Source organism: Procambarus clarkii, chromosome 32 (assembly GCF_040958095.1).
Source record: "Procambarus clarkii isolate CNS0578487 chromosome 32, FALCON_Pclarkii_2.0, whole genome shotgun sequence".
In the NCBI taxonomy this organism is placed as follows: Eukaryota; Metazoa; Arthropoda; class Malacostraca; order Decapoda; family Cambaridae; genus Procambarus; species Procambarus clarkii.
The window spans coordinates 32,477,246-32,505,112 of NC_091181.1; the positions used below are offsets into that span (position 1 = coordinate 32,477,246).

A 27,867-nucleotide genomic window follows, 5' to 3' on the forward strand; every position below is an offset into this window, starting at 1 on the left:
ACTATTATTGTATTGAAAGATAACTTGTCTTGGATTGTAAGACTAGCCATGTAGAAGAGCTCTGTAGTGGTTTGTTTGCCATCTCACTTTAGTGTGGAATAACATTTATTTACATGTACTGAACAGAGTATTGTGAACAATGTAACATATTACAATGTAATATGTAAACCGATGTTGTAAATAAATCTGTTCCTGGCACAACTAAAAAAAAAAGTTGTCTTTTTTTTTTTTTTTTTTTTTTTTTGCTCTTCTCTTCTTCAAGAGTGGTGAAGGAGGCTTTTGTGCATCACTCTTGGATTGGTGTCAGTGGCTTGTGCTCAGATTTCCTGCCTGCTATAACAATGCACGAGTGAATTACACTGATGTGGCTTCACCATCTGTCTCTTCGCTATACATGGAGACCAGTATATTCCCCACTGTTCCTTCATCTGGTTGAATCTACCCAGTGACTGCAGTCTTAGTGGGATATAGGGGTAAAACATGAGGTTGTGTCGCTCACAACCGATCAACTCGTTTGGCTAGCTTGCTTGGTTAGATGTTGAGTCAACTAGGCATCACTGGGTCAGTAGTCCTTTTGGAATACCAATGCAGGTAACCATTGAAGGGTTCAGACCCTTCAATGGTTCCATGAACATTTCTCCCCCTAACTCTTCTGTCTTCCTGGGACGTGAGGGCTTAATTCTCGTAGCCTTTCCTCATAATTCATACCTCTGAGCTCTGGGGCTAGTCTGGTGGCATACCACTGAATCTTCTCTAACTATGTCTTGTGTTTAACTAGGTATGAACTCTAGGCTGGAGCTTCATACTCTAGGATTGGTCTGACGTGTGGTATACAAGATTCGAAAGGCAGCTCTTATGTTGGCCAATCTAGCATACACCGCTGATGATATCTGTGGGCTTCTGGGGGACAGGTTCTGTGTGATACCAACTCCCGAGCAAGTTCAGGTATGTAGCAAGGCCAACGAGCAGCCTTCAAACTTGCAAGGAGCGAATATGGGGCTTGGCTGATTGATTCATCACGAGTCGCACTAAAGACCCACCAGGGTTTACTAGGACCTGAAGGAATATCCAAGTAGGACACACAGGTACTAGGGTCATTTGCAAAAAGAATTGACACCTAATGTAAACCCGAAGACAAATGTGGCTGAGATAGGTGTTAGCAGTGTGCTGTATAGACAAGCACGTGCACCTTAGCATGCCCCACATCAAAAACCTCAATCACCCACATCAACAGGGCCTCTCAAAGGAGTCAAAGACTCTTGCACCACCCAGGGTGAGGTAGTGCAAGGGTGATATTTCATTGAGAAGCCACACAGTAACATGCCCTCTCAAGCAAACGCCTAACTCGCCAAAGAAATCACTGTCAAAGAAATGGCAATGCCAAAATGAGCACTTAGGGGAAGGGTTGCTGTAAATACATGCAGCTCAAGGTGGTGAATAAACAAAGTCCATGCAACAAGTGAAGCTTGAAAAACATGCTTGTAAAGCACTTACCAGAGTTAGGAACAACACGCAAGCAAATGGCCCCACGGTACCGTGTCTGAAGGAAGGCCGACACTCATCTTGGAAAAACCTGTGGAACTTGCTACAGCTATCAACTTGGGGAGGTCTGAATTCCCTAACACCAGTGACAAGACTGTGGTAAGATGGCATGGAAGATGGGAGTTCTTGGTGGTGCTGCCACCTATTGCTGACTAGCCTTAACTAGGGGGGCTGGCCTAGTTTCTTAGTAAATAGTTTGTTGCATGTGGTTGTTTCAGAACTTTTACTTTCTTTGGATCTTGCAGTTATCTGTATCAATTAACTGACTTTCTGAATGTTTTCTTAATATTTTCTTAATGAGAGTGATTATAACAATCCCCTGTGCCGTTGATCGTGCCAAGCAACCTGCTCTCGCACAAAACGGCACATATATGACTTATTGCTTGTAGTGACTATTTCGCTTATAAATAAGTAAATATACGACATATTCCAAGTCATATTTTTTTCAAGACACTAACTTTTTCTCTCAGTTTTATTAAACAATAGAGATTTTATACAAAATTTGACAATATCCTGAGTTACTTTACAATTTATTTAAATATTTTAGTTTTGTTTTATTATTTTTATATACAGTAACCGTAATATCAATAGGGTATAGGTTCAGTACTAATTGTAATATCCTAACATACTAAGAAGGTTAGAGTAGATTGTGGTTTTCTATTCAGCTTTTCAAGGTAAACTCAAATATTCACAATAAATTAGTATGTCACATATGCACTTATTCATAAGCAAGATACTGACTATAAGCAAGTGCGAGAACGGGTTGGCCTATGTGAGGGGTGGGGACAGGTTTTGGCTCTGGTCCCTAGTAAGTCGTACAGGGGGGCTGATGCGAGTCAGTTGGTGGGGATGGAGGGCTATCTTAGCAAGCCAGCTTCAGGGTGCTGCTATTTGGCCCCTCCAGAAAAGTGTCTAATTCTTCCTCATAAATTTCATCAAGTCCACATTTTGTAAGCTTCTGTACATTGCAATTATGGATACATTTAGTGTGGGGATGGCCTGATCAAGTTGTGTAAATCAAGCACAAAGTAGGATTATTCATCCATTATTGAACCTGTGTTTAAAATCTGATAAATTTAAAAAATTATTCTTCGACGTTTGGATTCGAGCAAAAGAAAAAAATTAATAACCAAGAAATTTGCCTAAGGTTTGATTTAAACTTACAGCTCTAATGTTTAAAGATTAAACATAGAAAACTGCTTGATTTTCAAAGTCAGGGTTATAGCGTATTAATACAAGTACTGTAAATATCAATTCTATATCATCTTACTGCATAATTCATTCCATGGCTATTTGAATGAATTTTGGCAGAGTATCCTTCAGTGGGAGGATATTTAAAATTATTGTACGGACATTTATGATCTGTTTATTTCCTGGTTACATAATGCTCTATAAACATCCTAAGACACACCACATTGTAAGGAAGTACACCTTGTCAGGAAAGTAATATTCTATCCTGTTATAATTTATATACTTGATTTAACTACAAATAATATTGGTTTGGGCTATTTGTGTAAAACAAGTCCTTCATACTCTAAAACGCTAACTTGTAGTAAGCAAAAATATAGATATAAAAGACGTGTGAAAACAAATTATGGTTACAAGAAGACACATCAAAATGAGATATATATAAATATGCACACACAAATTTTGGTGACTAGACAGAGATGCACATATGGGCCTAAATATAATATCCCATAGAAATCCATAAAAAGCCCAGTTATGACTTTTCCCAATTATTGTGGTGGTGATTTATGTAAATCAGAGTTCTTCACTGTTCAAACATCACTGAAGATCATCTTATCAATCTCATTTTGTGATTGGGAACTGTAGTCTAATTATAAAAATAGTCAACTAAGCTTTTATGACATATATATACAATATTACCATGGCAAAGCAAACAATGGAAGAACTTGAGGTACCTAAATCTGATGTAATTTTGCCTTTACCTTTCACTACCTATGGTTCACTAAGGGATATATGCATATAACAAAAATAGGATATGAAATGTGTACATCATAATTCTCTCATCACTTAAAAAATGCCTTGTTTAATGATTATTTCTACCATATTTTCCATCTGCAAATGTCTTCATTATGTAATGAATGACAAGTGAAGAGAAAATGTGTAGTCTGTTAAATCTGAGTGAAAGATATTATAACAAAGTGCCCATAATAAAGAATTCACAGTCAACAACACCTGGTAATGGATTCTCTTCAACAAGAGTAAATGGAAAATGCTAAATAAATATCTATAAAACAAAACTTATAAACAATCAAATTAAATATTGTACACAAACTGCATAAGCTTACATCACTGCTTAAAATTGTCTAAGCATAATGAGAAAAACTTGATCAACACAAAACAGTATACTGTTGAAAAGGTACAAAGTTAACTGTACAAGGACAGTAGTGTCGTCTAAAGGTAAACGTGCCAGTTAATGATATGCTCCAATCAAGACAACCTCTTAGAATATCCACACTGGACATTAGTGCTAGTATTTTGACAGCCTCATAATTGTCAACAGCATTACAAATCCAGGTATTCTAGAGGGCTATACTACCTACAAAGTTTTGGTGCACCCTTCAGGCTCGTATCTGGCCAAAACTTACCACTCCACAAACATTCAATAGTATTTTTTTAATAACTGATAATTTACCTAAAAGCATTGGTTCCTATAATATAAAATATACTTAACAATAATAAGGTTTGGTTTCATTAAAATTGGAAATTATTCTGCAAGCAAACTTTTATCAAACAATGACGTTAAAAATGACATTTGAATGGTACACAAAAACCATGCAAGGATTGCAGTAATATTAAGCCTGATATAAACATTTCATTAACTAACTCACACCTCAGGATGGCACAGTGGGCAGTATGACCAGGCCTAGCCGAAACTCCATTATACTTGCATGTTCCAGCTAAGACTCACACCTTAATGCATATCTTGTTTCAGTATCCTCATTTTCAGCTGCATAACTTGGGAAGCCTATTGTGTACTGTAGTTTATTTCACTCCACTCCAACTTCAGTGGTATTAAAAGTCTGTCCATTTTTGTCATGAAAATTGCATAAAAAAACAAATTCACAGACCTTAAAATAACTTCAGTATCTATCATGCATAGGAACTTTGACGTCTTGCCCCAAAAGAGCCAATGCCTCGTGAAAGCACTGAATGGCACATTATCTGAACAACTTCAGCTCACTCACAAACAATGTAGGCAGGTGAAAAAACTTAAAATATCAAAGATACCAATTGACACATCACATCACCTGCCTTAATCTGACTAATTTCAGGAACTTCATTTAACTAACCATCACAATTTGTCACAGCTTCATATATATTGGCCAGAGTCACAATCGTCACTTCTGAGTCTCTCTTGGTACTTCAAATGGACTCTCACTTCCTCAAAATTAAGAGGTAATAGTTCCGAAGTTCTCTTTCTGAGAATCATCAATAATGAACACCCTTGCACAAAGAAATCACACTAATGTGATGTATCAATGGAAAAACAGTAAGAGTGAGGAGGAAGTAATTAAGAGGAAGATTCAAACCTGCATACTGAGTCCTTTCAAGCACACACCCCAAACCAGTAGGCCATGATATGAAAAAATAATGCAACCTGGAATTCAACTAAATCCTCTAGTGGTCCTGAGGTTTCCACTGAAATCAATCAGGTTTTCATATATTACCCACATAGAACTCCTATACCACAGGCAAAGTGTATGCAGGTAATGCGTGAAACCCTGACTTGGTATCAGTGGAAACCTTAGGACCCCTAGAGAATTCAGTTGTATACCAAGTTGCATTATTTGTGCACATCGTGGCCTAGTGGTTTAGGGCGTGTGTTTGGGAGTACCCAGTGTACAGATTTAAATCTTCCTCGTGGCTCTTACTGATTTTCTCATGACCGCCTTTCACATTTACAATTATTGTATATATTTAGGGCCTGTATTTATTGGACAAGTATTTAAAAGAAAAAATTGCGTGTACAGTATTGATATTGCACTAACCTAGAATTGCACCCTCTGGAGATGTCAAAGCCATACCAACAGACACATATCAAATAACTTTTTCACACAGCCTTCTCACCAAATATATGACTTGAACACACTCAGGTTCTTACAATTACAATATTCTTTCTAAGCAGCTCTCGTCACAACACTTATCTACTAACACCTAAGGCCATAATCCATGGGAAGCATTTTACCCACACATCCTACCAAAAAATACAAAAAATAAGTGTTGAACAATTACATATACATATATACTGTATTTAAAACACCACATTCTGAAATCCACCTCTCATATTCTATAAAAACATGTTACTGTGATGCCCAGGCTCCCATGTTGCACATTGTAAGAATAATAAAAGGGAGACCAATGCAAAACATTTTAACATCACAAATCACTTTCACAGTATATTTCTACATAAAAGATCACAAATGACATTTTTCACAAAGTAGCATTACATCATATCGTTCAAAACTACCACCAAGAAGGCTATCCTCCTTACAGCACTTAGTTAAAATATTGCAATATAAACTAACAACTTAAGGTCAAGTTGAAAGCCAACAGTCTACAATTAAAATCTAGACTCGGGAACTAGAACAAAATTTATAAAAAATATATTAAATAAAATGCCTAAGCATGATTTTTATATAATGCCATGATTAAAGAAATAGCAAATATATCACTTTTACTATCCATCCCCAAATTCTTCATTGTACTCTCAACATACTAATTTAATAAAAGTATAAATTTGTTGATTACAAGACCTTAAATTAGTTCACAAAAAATCTACACCAGACTTTTCAAAGTCACTCACGGGGCACTAGACTGGCTGTACACTTCACCCTTATCCGTAGTTCATCACGCAGCATGTGAACAACAAATAAACACTCTCAAGAGCAAATTGGGGAGGGGGAGGGATATGCCAAGGAGATTCAAGTCTCATTGACTCTCCCAGTTGGGACATATTTCAACCTTAAACTACATAAAATATAGAGGAAATTTAAATATTTATATTATCAGCTAATTTTAGCACAAATTAATAAACGTTAAACAGATCTAAAAAATAATTGTATAACATCATCACTAAAGAAAGGTACAACTCTCCTGATCTGGCTTAAGTACAATACAGGTTTTGAAGGACTTTTAGGTAATCTAAAAATAAAATAAAATCACCCACTGATGACAACCATTTTGAACATATTTGACGTGTATATGTTCACACTTGTTTCAGCTGAACAACCTGACAAACTGCAAGGTTCCAAAACCATGATCAGATTAATTATCATTCACATATTAATTTTCCTCATAATTTATCAATAAAAAAACAAAATAAATATAGAATGTTTCAAGTCAAATTATGGGCAGTTATAACCCAACAACCTATAATTATTTCTTAAAAATTATGAAGGGTAAGCTTCAACTGTAGTGTAAAATATTTTAGTAACAAATAACCAATAATTGCTATCCAGATATGACAAGACAGGGCCAGATGATACTCACAACTCAACAATCTATAAACTTGCACCCAACCCATGGAATCCCCTGTCTCACACTGACTGTCTCACACTGACTTGTCTCCAACTGATTTGACTCAAATTAAACTATTTACACCAACTATCTCAATAGCATAACAGAAGACAATGAAAAAGGTGACCATGACAATTATTCCTCAAACCTAGCTAGGCCATAAAAGAGTGCGTACTGTCTGTACCATCAGTTACTCTTCCAGGGCCTATCATTTGAAAACAGTACAAACTTGGTTACAAATGTGTAATGCAAAGTTAAACTAATATGTGTTGGACTCTTACTTTCACTGATCTTATTAAATATGTAAAAATTAACAACATATCTAGTGCATAATTCTGAAGCCAAAATACCATAAATATTTTTTTTTAGTCAAGCCATGAAATTCTGTAACCAAGCCAATTTTAGACAATGCAACACACTCAAATTGTTGAATAATAGCTTATAATGATATGATATTTGTAAACATGATATACTTTTTGCAGGGGTTGAGTCATTTCAACTTACAATGATGCTCTTGTGAATTATATTTTCTTCAATGTCCAAACAAAAGAGTGACATCTATAAAACAGTATAGGACTTATTTCAAAATCTCCCAAAAAGCCTGTTATGAGATGATGAAGGCTGTAATGCAGTATGGGTTTTGACAGAAATTTAGTACACGTGGTTTGGACAAACCGCGCAAAGAGCATCTGGGTAAGTATACACCCTGGCAGCCCTACCAGTAAACTATCACTAGCTTACACATCAACACTGATTCATTTCTCACTGTACACCTCAAGGACTTTTGCTAGCTTGGGATCAACAATCCAAATGATGCCTTAAAGCCAACTTTTCATTTCAAAAGAAAGATTTCCACAATAAATATACAACATTTCATAATTCTTAGCCTCAACTTACAAGTGTGTTTCTTTGCACCAATCATTGGCAGCCCTATTCTCAATGCTCAACACACCAAGAACTGCTCAGTGGTAGCATTCAAAAACATTTACATGTTAACAATATTCGTATTATGGTTAGGTTTAAGTGCTCAGGAAGAACAAAAAATTAAATCCTGAAACCTGGCAATTGCATTTAAAGATGCATCACATATAGCCATATAAAAGATCTAACACTTGACCCCAGATGCAGTCTTTTAAATTACTGGTGTATACATTTCTCATAAGTTATGGTCATATTATCACATGGGCATTTGTTCTCAATAACTATTGGTCACATGTAACCTCGCAACCCTTAACACCAAATGACTAAATAACATCATTATTTTCAAACAGATTTTTTTACCCTGTATAGTTTGGACCACTGCGAGAGCCTAATGTGCCCAGTACAGGTGTTCGTTACAAAATTCACTTCTCAATGTAATATATTAAACCCCACACACATACTGTACTTGGAAACAAAGCCCAGATGACTAATGTCGGAGATTTTTTTATTGTTATTATTTTTTTTGGCTGATACCCAGCAATTTAGAAGAATCACATCTGGTTTCTTTTGCATCTATTTTTAATTTAGAAACTAGAGAGCACAATTTTTTTTTTATCACAAAGAAAGACAGCTGTCACTTTCTATAAATATTTGCATACTTTATGAAATGAAAAATTGTGGTTCTTCATAAAACCTGAAAAAAGGCTTATCTAAAGATTGGAAGCTAGACTTGACAGCATACATTAAGCACTACACATGGCCAGTATACGCACTGTATGGTAATCTAAAATAAGTCTGCTACAGCCTTTAATTCTCCATACTCTTTTATATGGGTTAACTACTAAGCAATGAATGTTCATAAGTCTGGACAGCTACTATAAACTACAGCTACCACAGAAATTTCATAATTGTACTACACAAATTTTAATGTCTAGCATCGTAGGAACCTTCAATCATAACATCACATCTTCTACATGAAGATTAAATAAGCCAACAGACTTGACTAATTAAAAAAATAAGAAAAATAGCTTCTCCAAACTTTTAGAAGTGTGATGGAACTTCTTGATCGTGCCTTAGATATGATGAATATATCTGGACCTTGTACGTCAGAATCTGTCTGCTGAGTGTAAGTATAAGCTTGGCCAACTCACCTTCAAACGTTCAGTGGTGATACTGTCGCAAAGAAGGATCATACGGCCAGAACGGCAGTGGATAAAGTGTATGTTGGCTTGCTTGGGGAGATTGATTCATGCTGTCTAATGCTGCATGATTTTGCATATGTGGCGGCCACTGGGGTGTGCTGGAGGGAGTTTGAGTTGGTCGAATGACACCCATATGACTAAGATTGTCAGTCATACGGCCCAAGTTGTCTCCTAAGCGTCCCATGGGATCTCCAGCACTTCCTCGACTCATGGTGCGCAAATTATCTCCAAGACGGCTATAATTATCACGTTCATCATAATGAGACATAGAATCAGACATTCGACTCTGATTTTCAGCCATGCGACGTAAGTGTTCTGCTAAATAGCCCCCTGGAGTGTTAGTCATTCGTCCAAAGTTTTCAGCAGCCATGCGCCCTAGGTTATCAGTCATGTGGGGTGTATCAGTAATACGTCCTGGACTATCAGTTGTTGAATTTCTCATATCACTCATATGGGACTGTGGAGCATTAATGAGAGGGGACTGTGGAGCAGTAGACATGCGTCCTGAATCATCACTCATGTGTGCTTGGCTAGCAGTCATACGGGTGAGATCTTGTGGCATGTGTAAGGCATCTTCATTAACACCCATTGAGTGATGTTGATTCATTCTTATGTGTTCATCTGCTTCAAGGGTGTCTTTCATGAGGCCAACAGGAGTGTCTCGTCTATCAGTCATATGCCTCATATCGTTCATGTGACTAGAAGTGTCTCTCATATGTAATTGATTGTCATCGAGGGATTCTGTACTACCTTCTTGTTTCATGGACAATCCTAAACTAACTGATGACCCCAATGACACTCCCAACATATTTTTTACAGCTGAATTGGCAGCACCATATGCCTTTTCGCGAAGATCCTCTGGTGTCATATGTGACGATATAGGAGATGAAAGATATTCAGAATGATCCGACATATCATCTGCCAATCCTTCTACATGCATATTATGTATCTTCTTCTTGTGCACTTTAAGATTATAATCATTAGAGAAATACTGACCACAAACTTCACATTCATCATTGAATTCAGTTGGGCCAAAATGCTTCTTTAAGTGCTGACAAAGTCCAGCACGTTGATTAAATGTTTGTCCACAGTGTTCACACGAATATTCTTTATCTAATGAATGTGTTTTGAGATGTTGCTGCATATTGCTTTTTTGACTGAAGGTTTTGCCACATTCTGGACATGGAAAATTGCCACCCTGGTGAACTAACTCATGTTTTTCTAAATATTTCCTACTTGTAAAGAGTTTGCCACAGTAGCAACATGGCAAACTATCATTACTGTGCACTTCCATCAGATGATGTCTCAGATCAATCTGTTTGAACATAGTGCCACAGATGACACAAGGAATGTCCTCACGATCCTCATGCCACTTTATGTGTTGCACATAGGTTGTGCGTTTATTAAATGTCTTACCACACATGTTGCACTGGAAGTCTCCAAACATGAGCAACTCCTTTTGGTTGTGCGTTCCATGCTGCTCAGCTAATCGTAAATGCTTCTCTAGTTTTTCTCGCCACGAAAATCCCTCCCCACATGACTCACAAAGGTACAGGTTATTCAATTTTTCATATATTTTGCATTTCCCAGTACTTTCTAATTTTGAAATGTGGAAATCAAAATTGGGTTTGTGGTAGAAGTGAACTTGGCAATAATGACAAACATACTTTATCTTATTCTTGTGATTGTTATAATATTCTCTTCGCTTTTCAAGCTCTTCTTTCGAAAGAATTGGGCGTGGAAGAATCTGGATACCAGAATTTCCGTTAGATGTGTTCGCCAAGTCGTGGGCACCATTTTCTCCTGCCTGAAGTCCTTTTCGTTCATTTCCCGGTTCATTCTTGACAACCATTCCATCTTTTAGGATGATCTGTGGTTCAAAGATGTTTCCATCTTCATCGATCGTGTCAGGACGCTGCATGCCAGGCCCATCTGCAAATAATATTGTCATTTTAAATATGCCTCACAATTACACAATGTTAAAATTTAAATAAAACTATACTTCAAGTATGTAAGAATAAAAATGTAAATAATGAGAAATAAAATATTAAAGGAACTAACAGGAGTTCACTCAAATGTTGAGGAACTGACAGCAGAACACTTAATTTCTCACAAAATTAAATAAAAAGAATACTTGAAAAATATTCTAACAGGGACCCTTAAGTGGCTCCTAATCAAGAACATTAGTGCTTGACATTTGTACTAGCAAACCTTTGCCAACACACCAGGCCTCTTAAAAGCTAGCCTACTGGGAGCCAGGACCAGAATCTGGCTCACTTAATGAGGCAAGGAAAGGAGGGGATGAAAGTTTCACCACAAAACTAGGGAAAACCCACCAGAAAGCACAGTTGCAATGAAACAAGAGATTCCTTAAAGGAAAATAGTTTTTCTAGAGAAGATTCTACATTTTGAGAGCTTTAAGATGATCCAAAAAGTTTAGGTACTTCACTCTTTGCATTCTGTTTGACAAAATTTAATATACATTGCCCTACTTTACCTGTTATTCCTATTGTCCTCAGTTTGTAGGCTATTACTCCATGGTTACATTTATCAAATGCTTTTACAAAGTCCATGTATACCACATCTACACTTTGTTTTACTTCTATTGTATCAGTGATTTTGTCAAAGTGGTCAAGAAGCTGCAAAAGGCATGATCTTCCTGCTCTAAATCCTTGCTGACCTGGGTTGTGGAGGTCATTGGTCTCTAAAAAAAACTGGAGACCTGACTCCTGATCATTCTCAAAAACATTTATGATATGGAACATTAGTGCGAATGGTCTATAATATTTAGCCAATGTTTTGCTCTCTCTCTTGTGTAGGGGAGCTATATCTGCTAACTTAAGCACTTCTGGTATATTCCAAGTTTCCTAGGTTTTTCTCCACAATACACTGAATGCTTGTGCTACTGTAACTGCAAAAGGCATGATATTTCTGCTCTAAATCCATGTTGACCTAGGTTGTGATGATCAATGTTCTCGATAAAACTGGAGATCTGACTCCTAATGATTCTCTCAAAAACTTTTATGTGTGACGTTAGTGCAACTGGTCTATAATTATTTGCCAATGCCTTGCTCCCTTCCCTGAGTAGGGCTGCTACATTTGCTGATTTAAGTGCTTCTGGCATCTACCGCGTATCCAAGCTTTTTTTCCATATTATACTGAGTGTTCGTGCTATTGGTACTTTACATTTGTTTATAAATAATGAATTCCATGAGTCTGGACACAGGGCTGAGAGCATGGCCATGTTGTCAATTTCTGTTTCAAAAAGTGCAATGTTCGTGTTTATATAAGTTATATTGTCAGAGGGGTTTGGGTATCCTTCATAAAGAATCTGTCTGGATTTTCCACTTTCATGTTGTTTATTGGAATAGAAGTACTCCAAGAATCCATTCCAAGTAGAGTATACTCAATGTATAACCATTCCCAGGTTATTCACAATGCTCACACAGGTCACAGTTACAGGGCTCCTTGTAGCACTTCACGCCAACCATCTTGCTGTTCGGATTTTTCTCCAAAAGCCAACTTGGTTGTTCTCCTTGTTCACTGCCCCATTCTCTCCTCTCCTCTCCTCAGAGGTGGGAATATCGCAGGCGGTAGTGGCAGCAGGTGTGTCTACTCTGCCACTTCAGCTGCAGTCGGTAGCTCCGGTTCCAGCTTCGGGTCAGTCCAGTGCCTGTCTTTCTCAGACTCCTGGTCAAGATAGAAGTTATGGGGGTGTCAGACCAATATTCAAGTTACAGTACTGTCAAAATTTTTCTTCATGTTTGTGGATGGAACTAGCTTCACCAACATCTTCCATCAATGCTTTCCACTTGCCAACCAACCTTTACAAGGTACCCTTACAAGAATTTCCTTACATCTCTATGACTTAATTATGCATCCAGCTTCCACAGCTGTCCCTTTGCCATACTCACTTTTAATTTAAATAGGCTGCCTTTGTCTACCTTGTTTATTTCTCTCGGTATTTTGAATGTACCTACCTTGTGTTAGTTCTGGGAATCAATATCCCCACAGCATAGTCTCTGACCAGGTCTCCTGATCGGTGGTCTGGTCAACCAGGCTGTTAGACGCTGCTGCTCGCAGTCTGACATATGAATCACAGCCACGTTGATCAGGTATCCTATGGAGGTGTTCACCAAGTTCTCTTTTGAACACTGTAAAGGGCTGGCTAGTTATGGCCCTTATGTATAGAGTGAGTTCTGTAACGTAGTGGGCCCTATGGCAGTGATCGCCTGTGTTGTTTACCGAGGGGTGCGTAATTAACTTTAGACAGCCGCTTGTTTTGTTGCACCTATGTTTTCTGGTGTGCTTTTCTAAGTTTTGTCATTGATCTATGATGCCTGCTGTCCACCTTGACTCTTAAAGAAAGTTAGATTATTCTCCCGGCTCTATATAGGCTATGGAAAGGTCTCAGAGGTCTAGTTTGTTGAGTTAAAGGCTTGGTAGTATTAGAACTAAGCTTGGGGAACAACTGAAAGAACATTTCATTATATTTAATGCTTGACTTTTACCAAACACATTAAATTAAAAATAAATGAATCAAAACCAATAAATAAACTAGGATTAATGGATACATAAATAAATAAATATTAATAAGTGTAACACTCGTGTCACTTTCACATACATGCACAATTCTTACAAAATAAAATTCCAAACACTCAACTCTCTTCAGCCAACCCACCAGAATTCCGGTACTCACAGCCTACAGGGGGAGGGTATTTCCTAGGCCGACCTCTCTTCCCTGTACCTGCAGGGATATATTTCTTCTTTCTGTAAAACAAATGATGGGTTAATAAACAGTAAACTGGGACATTCCGGGACAGATCATGTAATGGCTTCCACTACACCTTCTTGGATTTTGATGAAACTTGGTGAAATTGAAGATATATACGAGTAATTAAATGATGAATATTTTATTTTTAGCAATACTGACCGGTTTGTTCCGGAGATATGGGGAAGGGGAGGGACCACATTTCAGAATGACACCACCCCCATTTTTAAAAAATTCACAATTTTGTTAGTTTTGAATGTACAGAAAAAAAGGTAGCTAAAAATGTGTTAAATTTAACAGCATGAGTAAAGATTTTTGTTAAATTCAAAAGTTAAGAAGTTATTGACAAATTATAATTTTATGATGAATATATGGCTCCAACAATTTTATTTTAATTTATTTATTATCAAATCTCTCTCTTTTATTAGATATTGTATTATATTATAGAAAATATTTATTAATAAAATATCTTGAATTGGATTTAGCAAGTTGTGTTAATAGTAAGAACTATTATGTTTAATATACTGTAGTTACAGTATTCATATCTGTATCATAGTCTTCATATTTATCTGCGTGGTTCAAAAAACCAGCAGGGAATGTAATGAAATGCCTGTTTCTGGGTGAGCCCCAGAGGCTTCCTGAAGCTATCTTACTGATTAAGTGCCACACTACTTGAGAGTCATCAGTAGCAGAGTTCTTGTATGCCTACCAGAGACCACAAGCCAGAACTTGGTCCCCTCAGAAAGGCACAGGAAGCAATGGCCCACGAACACTTTACATTTAAAGTTTGTCATCTTGCCATCGACCAGGGAGGGCACCCAGAAAGGTAGGCAAATCAAAACAGAATACAAAACAGAATCAAAAAAGTGTAATGACGGGCATGACAATCATCTAAGTTTCTTATTTTCCCTAGTAGCTTAGCATCATCAGCAAACATGTTCATATAATTCTGCATTCCTTCTGGCAGATCGTTTACGGAGACAATGAACATTGCTGGTACAAGAACTGAACCCTGTGGTACTCCGCTAGTAACACTCCTCCAGTCAGATACATTGCCTCTGATTGCCACTCTCATCCTACTGGCAGTTAATACATTTTTCATCCATGTCAGCAGCTTTCCTGTTACCCCTCCAGCATGTTCGTGTTTTCAAAACAGCCTCTTGTGTGGAACTCTCTCTCAAAAGCCTTTTTTAGGTCCAGATAGATGCAGTCAACCCAACCATCTCTTTCCTGTAGAATCTCTGTTGCTACAGAGAAACCAAGTAGATTTGTTACACAGGATCTTCCTGATCGAAAACCATACTGTCTGCCTGTTATTATATAATTTCTCTCAAGGTAGTCTATCCATTTGGTTTTAACTATTTTTTCTTGTGTTTTGACTACCAAGCTTTTTAATTTCATGAGTCTATAATTTAGAGGGTCTTCTCTGCTACCCTTTTTCTATAGACTGGAACTATGTTTGCCTTTTTCCATATAGTGTATATGCTAAAATTTCTATACACAAAGATGCCTGGAATATCAATTGAAGTAGAATGCTCAGTGCAGTTGCACACATTCTCTGAGAACCCATGGTGTAACTCCATCTGATCCAATTGCTTTATTTCTTCCTAGCTCCCTAAATAATTTTTCGTGTTAGCATTGAGACACCTCTATGTACTTCAGTGTTCACTGGAATTGACTCGGTGTCTGGTTCTCTAAAAACCTAATTTTTACACACACGCTTTGGAACTATTCATTTAGTGTCTCACGCATATCTTTTTCATTCTCTGTGAATCTGTTCCCCCATTCTCAATCTCTGGATTATATCCTTTACATGCAGCTTGATTTTAATGAATTTATAGAATAGCCTGGATCTGTTTTATATTTGTTCGCTTTGCCTTTCTAAAAGTTCCTTTCTGCCTCTCTCTCTTTACAATGTGTATGCAAGTGTATATATGCACTTGATGGAATAGACCGTATAAAATTTAGTAAGTAATAGAAACACTGCTAAGCTATTATACTGTAGCAATACAGTACTCTCAATGGTTTTTTACTTTTCAATAATAAGCGTACTTACTTGATGCCTAAGCATGTGCAACAATTGGTGTTGTGTATGGAAGCATAATGACTCAGCATAGACACCTGGGACGTAAACTTATCCTTCCACTTGTTGTATTCAGAAGTTATCAAACCCAGCATCGTGTCCGAATCTGCTGTGTTGTTGCACTCTCGTCGAGATTCTAATCTGCAATTGGGAATTCTCATATAATACCAAGGTATTCCATTTAATAGAGCCCTTCTGAAAATGTACTTTACAAATAAACAGCATTAATTATTACCTATTACTAGATCCTGGGTCTTTTTAATAACAAAATTAAGTTTAACAAAAGTTTAACAATACTGTAGTTATAAACATAAGTATTGAAGCTAATAATAAGCTGAAAACTTTGGATTATTTCACTAATGAAACTTCTGATTCTGTTTCAAGTTTTAATTTGCCAAACATGTCTGTCTGTTTAAAACTTAGAAGATACAGGTACAGCACTTATAAGATGCCTATTAACTATACACATTTTCTTTCATATGTGAAATGAGGGTAGACAAAATTTTAGAGCATTTCCTTATTCTATTCTTATGCATTTTTACATATAAAAGTTGAAATTGGGGATTTATCCACATGGCTTTCCAAGGCTGAAGTGTCAAATAAAGCTTATGTTTCCCATCACTACTGCATCCCTTTACACAAAATGAATCTCTGCACATTATCAGCAATCATTCTCTCAACAAGATATGAATAGATACAACTAAAATAATGCATAAAAGAATGATAACTCTACTATTATTAATCTTGCAACATGTACTCATCTAGCTGTACTCACCTACGGGGATAGAGCTTCGGCTCTTTGGTCCCGCCTCTCAACTATCAATCAACTGGCATACAGGTGCCTACTGGGCTCTATCATATCTACATTTGAAGCTGTGTATGGAGTCAGCCTCCACCACATCACTGCTTAATGCATTCTATCTGTTAACAACTCTGTCTATAGCTGCTCTGCAAGAGAAGATGCGAGAGCAAGTGGAGGCATGAGCCTCACCTCATGAATGAACAATGGCAATCCTAAATAATTCCTCTATACATTTGTCTAGATATATGAAATACATTTTTGCCTGGAAACAATGTAGGTACTGTGTCCCATTTGAGGATACACATGCATAGAACAAACAGCCACATTTCACTTAGTCCACCTCATTTAAAATGAGAAAAGAACCATTTTTACTATATTTTAATAAGTGATAAACTGATAGAGCCTGATAACTAATTAATAGCATGTGGAAAAAATTTCAACAAAATAATTTTTCAATAAAGATTTATCTATACTGGAAAAAAATAAAGGTAATTTACTTGAACTTATGGAATAATATTTTTCCCCTTGAGAGAATTAAAGTTATCAAAATAACATAATGAAAACTCTATGAACAACCTACATTCAGAAGTTCTTTCGGTATTATTTAACGATTCAGCAGTTATTCTACGTTTTATTCCACAGAAATAGCACCGGATGTTTCGGGATAACATGGGATTAACTTCAGCAATTGCCACTTAATTTTAATTTACAATGCCATATTTTAATTTACAGTACCATATTGTAAACTCTCACAGTCATTAGTAAATAAATTTTGACAGCTTGCAAAAGCCTGTCAGAAACATTGTTCCTGTATGGCGACTGTAGCCCAATATGCAGCCGCATAGGAAAATGGCCAAGCACCAAGAAATGGAACACATCCACAAGGTAAAGTACCCTGGAACCAAGCAGGTCACATGACAAGAGGTAACAGGAATGGCTAACAGGGTTTAAAGACATCAACACCCATCCTAAGACACTGCAAGCCTCACTGTCAGATATGGAAGCAAATGTGAAAGTCATAACAACCTGGCTGAAAACATGTACCAGACACTACACCCCACTCAAACTGTCACACAGACAGGTAGGTGTTTTAGGCGCAGAGTGAGAGTGAGGGGGCAGACTGGCCGTGACACCAGGTAACTGGGACTGATGTCTGATTGTTGTTAGGCATTTCTCGGCTAAGATTAAGAAACTTAACCCACACAAAGTTATTGTTTGCCTTGTTTACACAAGGAGTGCCTACTTTCCATCAAGCATATGTTTGTTTTGTTGAATTTTTCTAACTAGAATTTTTCCTAGTTAGGTTGTGGTTGATTTCTGATCACTTGCTTCCCTTGTCTCATTGAGTGAGCCACAAAATGATCCAGGCTCCCAGTAAGCAATGGGTGCATCTCAGAGGCTTGATGTGTTGGGCTTAATGATCCAGAGACTAGCTCAGAAAGCTACTAAGGAATCCCTCCCAGAAACCTAAAATACCTGATTATTGGATACTGTACAACAAAACCACAAAAATGCAAAGAACTCTTCATAGATACTGTATTGTGTTGAAATATGAAGGATATACTGGTAAAAAGAAATATTTTTGAACAAAAGTTGGAACTTTTAATTTCTCATGTTGTGGCATCTTAAGCATGTATGCATATATGCTTAAGAAAATCACAAGAAATATTATTTTTGGAAGAAGTTATATTTTAATTTCAGATGGGTATATGCTCTTTAATTGTAGAATGATACACGGAAAGACACCACAAAAGATTACTGACACACAATACTATCATATCTGATACAAGGCACCAAACATTTGTGTGGCTGATACTGGTGACTGCACTTCGGCTACAGCCGAAGTGCACACAACAAGGTTCAGTGCAGTATGTCCTGAAGACAGAAACACTTCAAACTAAAACTTTTCATATTTGCTCAATCTATTATAACAGATTCATGGGCACCAACATCACTGTACTGTATACCGTTCAGATACTTCAAGGAGGGGGGGGAGGGGGGTTCTGAGAGTTCCACTACTCCATGACCCAGACCCGTAGGCCTACAATTAACCTGTCAGGACTGGCAGCTCACAGACCATCATAGATACCAACATCTTTGTTGATCTAGGATGTTTTGAAGGAAACTGTTAAGCTCTCTCGCTTGAAAACATCATATGGTTTGTTGATACACACCCCTCTTAGTATTTTATGGAGTACATTTAAGAAATGAAGCCCTCTGATGTTTTGTAAGTCATAGAGCCAAATAAATTTCTGACAAAGTACAGTTGTGAATGGGCCATTATCTTTCTGAATTTATAAGTAAGACAAGTTTAAACTACTGTACTATGGTAAGAGAGCTCAGAAAAATCAGTCAACAAATCAGGAATTTCTCTTGCTAAAAATGAATCAAACATTATTTTGTATAACATACTTCATAGATTAGAAACACAAAACCAGAAAACTTAATTTGGAGATGAAGTTCCTCACAAATGAAATCTTCTCTCAATTTCATTCTTTCAACCCAACCTCACTGTCATCACTTTATCCTTCCACAATACATATTTTATCAAAACTATGCAAATGATGCCTACCAGTGGAACCAGACACATATGGACGAAATTTCAATTACTTAAACACAGGTAAAGCAAATAAATCCTCACATTATTTTACACTAGAATGCAAATTACTGTACAGAATAAAAAAATAGCACTGAATGTAATGAAACACCTCTATCTGGTGGATCCTCACTGGCTCTCTGTTGCTAGATGCCTGGCTAGCTCCACACCTATCAAGTTACACCAGGCACTTGAGAGCCACTAAAAGCCTACAGGGACTAGAGACCAACCCCCTCCCCCCCCATTCTCACAGAGACAATGAGAGGGGGATGCTAGATCAACCTAACCAAGAAATAAACCACCAAAAAGGTAGAGAGACAAAACAAATAACAGCAAAGCAAATCTTAAAATAGCTAACCCACCAGGAAATTGACCACCTGGACAGAGGCGGTACCAATGAATGCCCAGGGAAGGGTACACAAAGCATGTGCAGCTGAAGACGAACAGGTTCTCAAGGTCCACACAACAAGTGAGACACACAAGCACCTGCACATGAAGCAAACATTACATTTGGAACAAACACAAGCAAATGTACCGCACAAGACAGAATCCAAAAGCTGGCCAATATTCATCCAGAAAACCAGGACTTGATGGGCTAAGACAACTTGAGGAGCACATATGAACATTACCGCACCAGGGAAATAACTTGAGTAGTTGCTCCTGCAGTCCAGGAGCTGCCAGTACTGTCACCTGGCAGTGGAGAGTTGCTACAAGCGGGTAAATGACCTAACTTCTATAAGCCTTGTTTACAGAGTTATTCTATATTGTCTTGCTGTTGTCTGTTTTGTCTCATTCTACCATTTTGTTGGTTTATTTCTAGGTTAGGGTGACCAGCAGTCCCTGCTCTTTGCACCTCTATGAGTGGGTCAGGTTTTGGCCTCAGGTTCCCAGTAGGCTTTCATTGACTCATAAGGCATTGGTTGTGACTTATTATGTATGGAGCTAACCAGAGCTAGTAACAGGAATCCACCATGAAGCCATCTCAGAAATATAGTATTATAAATTATGACCAATGAAAAACTTCAGCCCTGAATGTGAGCAATACCAAGGAACATGACTGCACATAAAGCAAGTTGCAGGCACACAGTTGTACTGTATCACCAATAAAAACAATAAGTTCTGCAGTTGCTCTAAGGCTAATTTTCCTTAGCATACTACTTACAGTTGTAGGACAATGGCTATTATTCATGATAACAAAGCACTCAGTACTGTACTTGATATATACAAAATTATGGCACCTTTAATACAAAATTTAAATGTACCTTGTAAAATACAAAACTCTAAAGCATATCAGAATGATATTTTAATCCCTGCTCACTACAATATTACAATATTATATATACTGTATAAAGAAAACATATAATTGACTCTACAGTACTGTACTAGTAAACTTGCTAAGGTATCACTTGTAACTGAGGTTAGTGGGAGTATCCTCTGGCAACAAGCCATGTGAGTATAAACTGTGCTACAGCTACACATTCTAAACTCTGCCACCTTGGGGCTACACTGCCCAGTGACAACAAGGCCTTTCCTTGCACTACCACACACAAATTGTTCAGTTTCAAACCAACAACAAAGGCTTTCCCCACATGTCACACAGACACTGCCAATTAAAAAAAATAAAAAAGATAAACAAAACATTTTGTATCTCTATCAGATATCTTATTAAATTCTATTAACCCTTGTGTTGTAGGGGAATAGGAGGGTTATCGTACATTGGATTACGACATGGTTATTTAAAAAAAAAATTGTAGAAGATTGAAGAATAAAGAAAAATTCAGAAGTTTGTCAGATGCCATTAAGTGGCTAACATAAATAGATTAAGTCGGAGTGGAAAACTGTTGCAAGTGAGGTGTTCTGGGGTTGTGTCCTGGGACCTCTCTTGTTTACTGTATGGTATATAAACTATTTAAGCACTGAACTGAATAGTATCACGTGAATCCCCTGCATAGCAGTGGAACTGCCTTTTCCCCTCACCCTCAATGCCACTGTACTGGAAGTTCACCCAACCAAGATGAGTCATTAGTCCTGCCATCTCTCTGTACCCATCAGGGCCTGGCACAGCCTGGTACGACTCGGCAGCAATCAGGGCGCCTCCACTAACTGGTAGTTTGCCTTCACAAACAAGCAGTTAGCCACCTTCAACTAGCAGTGGTGGGCCTCAACACAAAGGTGCCGACAGCCACAAACTAGCAGTTTGCTAATAGCGCTTGTTACTACCTTGTGTTGACCCCAGATGCGTCATCACTGCCAGACCATATAAAGGGCACCGCCTCCCTAGAAAGCCAGTCTCTCTCTTAGTGCTCTTGGATCACCTTTGCCTCCTGCAACACTGTCTGCCCTCAATGTCATGTGCTGGATGCTGTGGTGGTATAATAGTTGTCTTCAGCACACTAGTATACTATTGTATTAGATTTAAACTTTTATTTTTTTAATTTTATTTGTTCTATAATAACAGCCAAGTATTCTCAGGTGCCATTTTTGTTCATTAATATTTCAGTAAATTGTTATAATTATTTATTTGATAATTTTCATTTGTTTCCACCTGCGACTTTAACACTGTAAGGGCTAAAGCAGGTTTTTTTTTTTTGTATTTATGTGACGGAGAGCCATACCACCTTGGTTCAGTATACAGTAGCTGTGATACCACAACCCGTCACAATAGCAACATTTGCCAATGTGCAGGCAATACAAAAATGGGGAAGGAAATATATTCAGAAGATTGTCAGTACCTTTAATGCTGCTAATTGTAGGGTTCCGAGCCTAGGTAATTTTAATATTGTTATCAGATGTCAGCTGGGCAATGTTGAAATTGCTAAATTAGAATGAAAGAGAGATCTGGGAGTCATGATTAGTGAGGATCTTAATGTCAATAAAAAATATATAAATGTACAGATTAAACCAAATAAGATACTGCACTGGGATTCATATCTAGAAGCATTAGCAATAATACCTGGAGTACACATGGAGTCAGTTCCCAGAGTTCTACTCCCTAAGCCCAGCCTGGGGCCAGGCTCGTCTTATGATAACTTATAAAGAAAGGCTGCTATTTTCTTCAGCTTTATCTTGTCCTTGATAGGGCCCCATTTAGAAAAGGCAGTTCAGTTTTGATCACTGTGCTGTACTATAAAAATTAATATATATTAACTAAAATGTGAACAGAGAAAGATGACAAAATTACCTCTAGGAATTAGAAATTCTTAGAATTTCTAAATTTTTCTAAAAAATAAAAGATTCTTACAAACATATTTAGAAAGCTAAATTTACATTCTCTGCAAAGATGAAAAGTAAGGTGAAACCTGCCAATGTCATGCATGGAGTGTATGTAAATATGAGAAGAACTAATGGAACATGCAAATAAAAACACCCGAGAAACTTTAGAAATACAGTAACCTAAATACAGGAACATGTCACTTTGAAAATTGCGAATTTTTCCATCAAAAAATTAGTCAAAAATCACTAAATAAGAAGGAATGTTTTAACAGAGATAACAGAGATTGCCCATCATTTCACATCAAAGGAACCAAGGGAATAAAATCAAATGTGTGCCATTAAGAATAGAGCAACACTCATATATACTGTACCAGCGAGATATTTACTAAGAGAAAGAGGAAAAGCATGGCAAGAAATGTCAAAACCCCTACCATCAACTCAGTCATATGCTAGACAGGACACAATGTGGCATTGCCCCCCCCCCTTCTTGTGTTTTTATGAATGTGACATCACCATCGAACCATATACTGTACACAGTATCAGATGTTACCTTAAGCCCACTCTACTTTGAAGTAGCCATAGAAAGCATCCCCATGACTCAGCACCAGGCCCAGACCCTTGTACAGTAATTCTTGATTCATTGAGAATTGCAAAAAAAAAAAAAACCACTATCACAGGCCCTAAACATCTTTTGGAGACAGAGCCTAGATACTGGGATTATCCCTGACATACTTAATATTGCGCAACTTCCCTAAAAGAGGTAGCAAAGCAAATTCAAATTTTTTTTAGACCAATAGCTCTAACATCACACATGATAAAACACTTGTTATCAGTGTCTACATAACCCTGGACAACATGGGTTCAGAACAGGGCGCTTCTGCTTCTCACAATTGCTAGACCACTATGATATGATAAACTAATTTTTCTCACATCAGTCACATCAGGTAATGTATTAAAACTTGCTATGCTTGTATAAATTGAACATCAAGTAAAGGAAGAAAAATAAATGAACAACATTTTTGCATCTGGAATATTAGCACCAAAACAATAACAAACCCAAAATTCTGACTAGCATGGCAGGTGTTTCAAGCATCACACAAAGGAACGCACCATTACAAGTTTCTAGCCGAAACGCTGTGCGTACTAGTGGCTTTACAAGAATGTATTTTTTTTTTTTTTTTTTTTTTTGAGATATATACAAGAGTTGTTACATTCTTGTACAGCCACTAGTACGCGTAGCATTTCGGGCAAGTCCTTAATCCTATCCTGGAATACGATCCCCTGCTGCGAAGAATCGTTTTTTCATCCAAGTACACATTTTACTGTTGCGTTAAACAGAGGCTACAGTTAAGGAATTGCGCCCAGTAAATCCTCCCCGGCCAGGATTAGAACCCATGACATAGCGCTCGCGGAACGCCAGGCGAGTGTCTTACCACTACACCACGGAGACTGCAATGTATGAGACTGCCACGGAGACTATGCTATGTATCCTCACAATCCCAATGTACCTTCTTGTATATATATAAATAAATAAATAAATAAATAAATAAATAAATAAATAAAAAATAAATTAATTAATTCCACACAAAAGAGAATGACTAAATAATCCTCCTGGACTAAAGAAAGAGCTTTTTGTGTAATTATTAATAAAATCTTTTCAACCTCCTCCTGATTATGAAATGTTAATAGTAACCTATATTTTGTGGAGAAGTACAGTATAGCTATAATGATGTTTTGTAGATATTCTGTTGGAGTGGCAGGAAAAAATTATTCAATGCATTCTCTGAAAAATCAGTACAGTATTGTCATTTCTGAATCTGATCTGGTTTTTGTGACATCCAGATTTCCCACTTTTCCCACTAATTTCTTCACCTAAAATGATTGAAAATATGATGAGATGGGTAACTTACTTTGTCTGAGTTGCTGACCCCATCGTTGAGCAGGTGGCTTGCCCAACCTTTAGCTCCTTAACTACTGAATTACAATACCATCCTTTCCTTTTAGATGTTCCATAATGTGCATGCTAATTTAGTGTAAAATTTACTTTTACCAAAATTTAATAAATTGATGAAAAAACTGAGCAAAATACTTACATAGTCACGTTTACAGGAAGCCGTCATGGAACATATGGTTAAGAGAAGCTTTGAATTCCAGATGCCACAACTTAAAATTATATCCCAATAGGATTTGACTCTCAGAAATTACATAAGAAGAGCCATAATTACAAAACTTTTCAGTATAATTTAAAGTATTCCAAGGAGGATCTCTGTGTCCAAGATTATGTGACAACACACACACACACACGACAGCAGTTTGTTAATGTTGTGAACACTTTTCATAGCATCAAATAATTATAATTTGAATTTATAAAACTAATAAATTTTCCATCATAAACAAAGCCTGCTCACACAACACTACCAATACACTTTTTCAGAACTCAGAATGCAGTCAAAATTTTATGAAGCTGGAGAAACACTATGCTAGACCATACAATTCTACAGATAATAAATAAATAGTAGTGTATTCTACTCTGCATAATTCTCATTAAGGTTAATGCCTACATCAGACTTACAAACTTAACAATAAAGTTGTGAGCTCAGCATCTGAGATATTAAGTTCCTCTTTAGACTTGGTCCAAGCTTCATGATTCTGCTCCCCGAGATCCACAATGAACCTGCTACGGGGTCGTCCTCGCCGTTGATTTGCAAATGGGTCAGGAATGTTGCGGAGATCATATGCCGTACAGGTACGATCCTCCGATAGTCTTCTGAACTTGAGCCCTCTACCTCGCCCCCTCCCGTCCACCCTATTCTTGCTCCCTCTGGGCCGCCCCCTACCACGCCTTGGAATGCCTTCAAAAGAGTCACTAACGCTCTCCTCCGTTTCGAGAGGATAGTCTTGCCCATCGTACGACTCCGTGACAGATTCATCCTCTGCCATTTCAGAGTCGTCAAGAGTTTCAAGTTCTGGCTCATTTTTAACACTGTCAGAAACATCACTTCTGTCACTATGCTTGTCTGGAGAGGCTTCTGAGGAGTCCTCTAAAGTGTTAGGGGGCATCTCCCCTTCAGTGTCAGGGTCAAAGTCATACACAGAGTCACTTTTCCCAGTTGTGTTCTCACTTAAGTGGCCATTAAGGTCGCCATGGGGGCTATGTATCACAGGTTCTGGGCCCATGTTTGACCCTGGCGCCCCAGCCTGGCAGCCACCATCACTTAGGTCAACCTGGGCTTGGTTGGCTCCCGTCGCCACTTTCAACTCCATGTTATCAACAATAGGAATGGGATCAATACTGTGTCTTTTTTCATCGTCACTAAGTTCACCCTGATCTGTCATGGGTATAGCTAGTGCTTCTCTGCAACACACTTCCATTAAGTGAGGAGAAAAATACTAAAAGATGCCATTGATCGGCCGTCCGGCGTCTGTCAGCTGAATGTTTGTTTACAAAATGGCTTTGTCTTCGGTGCTCCTCTCAGCCAATCAGAATTGAGGTAACTCTGTGCTAGCCAATCACCATGCGGGAAAGCATCGATGGGCCCGAGGAAGGAAAGAAGACGGGGGGACTGGACACTCGGTCACATTTGCTTCATGATTCGCGAGTTTGACTAACTTTCCTCACATTTTTATTATCCCTTCCATCAAGAGGGAACTTTTCTTTAACTCTAATTATATTTTTTTCCCTTTGCATCAGTTTTTTTTCCGCCGGGAGGAGCAAAAAATTGCACGCCTAAGGTTGCAAGCACAATAAAAATTGCGTGGTGGTGTGTTGGCAACGGTGGCGAGGCAGGCAGGCAGGCAGGCAGGCAGGCAGGCACAACCTGCCTCCTCCACCACCCTCGCCTCTCCTCCTCTCCTATACCTCCCTCAAAAAAAATAAAATAAAATAAAAAATAAAAATTATAAAATAGTCCCTATATAATCACTTCTCACATCACCATTACCTGTCTACTAAAAGACCAACTTTAAAAAACTATAATGATGCTCTTAATTTTGTTATATAATAATTCAGTTACAATGTATTAAAATAAAATTCACTGGATATAAAAAATATTTTCTGATTCTGACCTTTATTATCTGTACAATACACTTTCATGCTTAATTTACAAAATAAAGCATTATAGATATATATTTATTCTTTATAATATCATATACAATAAGTGACTCCATTACAAAAAAGTGTACATAACCAAACTTTCCATTACACATCTCAAACTTTCTACATGAAAAATCCACATAACTGCACAATAGGTAAATAATGGTACAAAATAAATAATCTTTATCAGTGGTAATCACAGAATAACAATATACATGGAGGAAGCTGGCAGCCCCAGGTGTGCCACACAGAAGTATCGGCAGAGAACTTTTCAGTGGAACACTTGCATGGAGATTACAGCAGAGTAAACTGCCAATTGACCACATCATTAATAAATATGAAAATAATGTACGAGGCATGGACTAAATATCGCTTAACTCGACAGACATAACTTGGTTCATTAAATGCTATATGTATCTTCCACCTATCATAGTAAAAAAAAAAAAAAAAAAAAAAAAGCAGAAAAAAAAAAATCTGCCATAATACACTTAAAATGTTAAAATTCATCAGGCCTGAAAATTTTGTATGGAAGACATTAATAAGTATTAATTTGCAACTTGTCCAGTGAATTTGCCATTTTCAATAAATACTCTAAATTAATAATCAATTCTAGCTGTAAAAATCAAAGTTCCATAGTGACAATACATAGCTGCGGTAACATTGACATTACGAGTGGTGCGTGTTTGAACACAATGTTATCCTTAATACTGCACAGTGTCCACTAGCCTCACACTACCAAGCCTCTCTTCTGCCTATACTAAACTTCAGTGTGTTCAATTCCTCAAGGCTCTCAAAATCAGCATAAGAAAAAGTAATATTTCAGCTTTTATAAAAGCTTAATATTCAATATAAAGGATCAATTTGTTTACTTCCTCTCGTGTGTGCTCTTCAGGGCAGTACCTCCTCCATTTCACATATTTTTTTCCAACACAAGAAGTTAGTACCTGCTTCACTTGTAAATAAACTTAAATAAATATATCTTTGGCTACTACTTGATGCTAAACATCAGGTATCAATAACCCCAGGAAATGGTATTACTACAATTAATCTTTTTTTATATGAACTTAACAATTCAATCATATATTCAGCCACATGCATAA

The 27,867-nt window shown here is 37.4% G+C and overlaps 1 protein-coding gene across 3 annotated transcripts; it reads right to left on the bottom strand.

The window, feature by feature from the left end:
* Window positions 1-2,892: 2,892 nt before the first annotated feature.
* LOC123759380 (uncharacterized) lies at window positions 2,893-26,136 on the bottom strand. Of its 3 annotated transcripts, none has more exons than XM_045744348.2 (4): window positions 25,247-26,136; window positions 16,037-16,204; window positions 13,909-13,979; window positions 2,893-11,141 (listed from the first exon to the last, which is right to left on the bottom strand). In XM_045744348.2, exons 1-4 carry the CDS (start codon window positions 26,044-26,046, stop codon window positions 9,169-9,171), a joined length of 3,012 nt encoding a protein of 1,003 aa, XP_045600304.1. In that variant the 5' UTR covers window positions 26,047-26,136; the 3' UTR covers window positions 2,893-9,168. The 3 variants fall into 3 exon arrangements, with proteins under 3 accessions (XP_045600304.1, XP_069191279.1, XP_045600303.1); XM_069335178.1 differs by having other exon boundaries at window positions 13,891-13,979; XM_045744347.2 differs by having other exon boundaries at window positions 13,873-13,979.
* Between the last annotated feature and the right edge of the window lie 1,731 nt (window positions 26,137-27,867).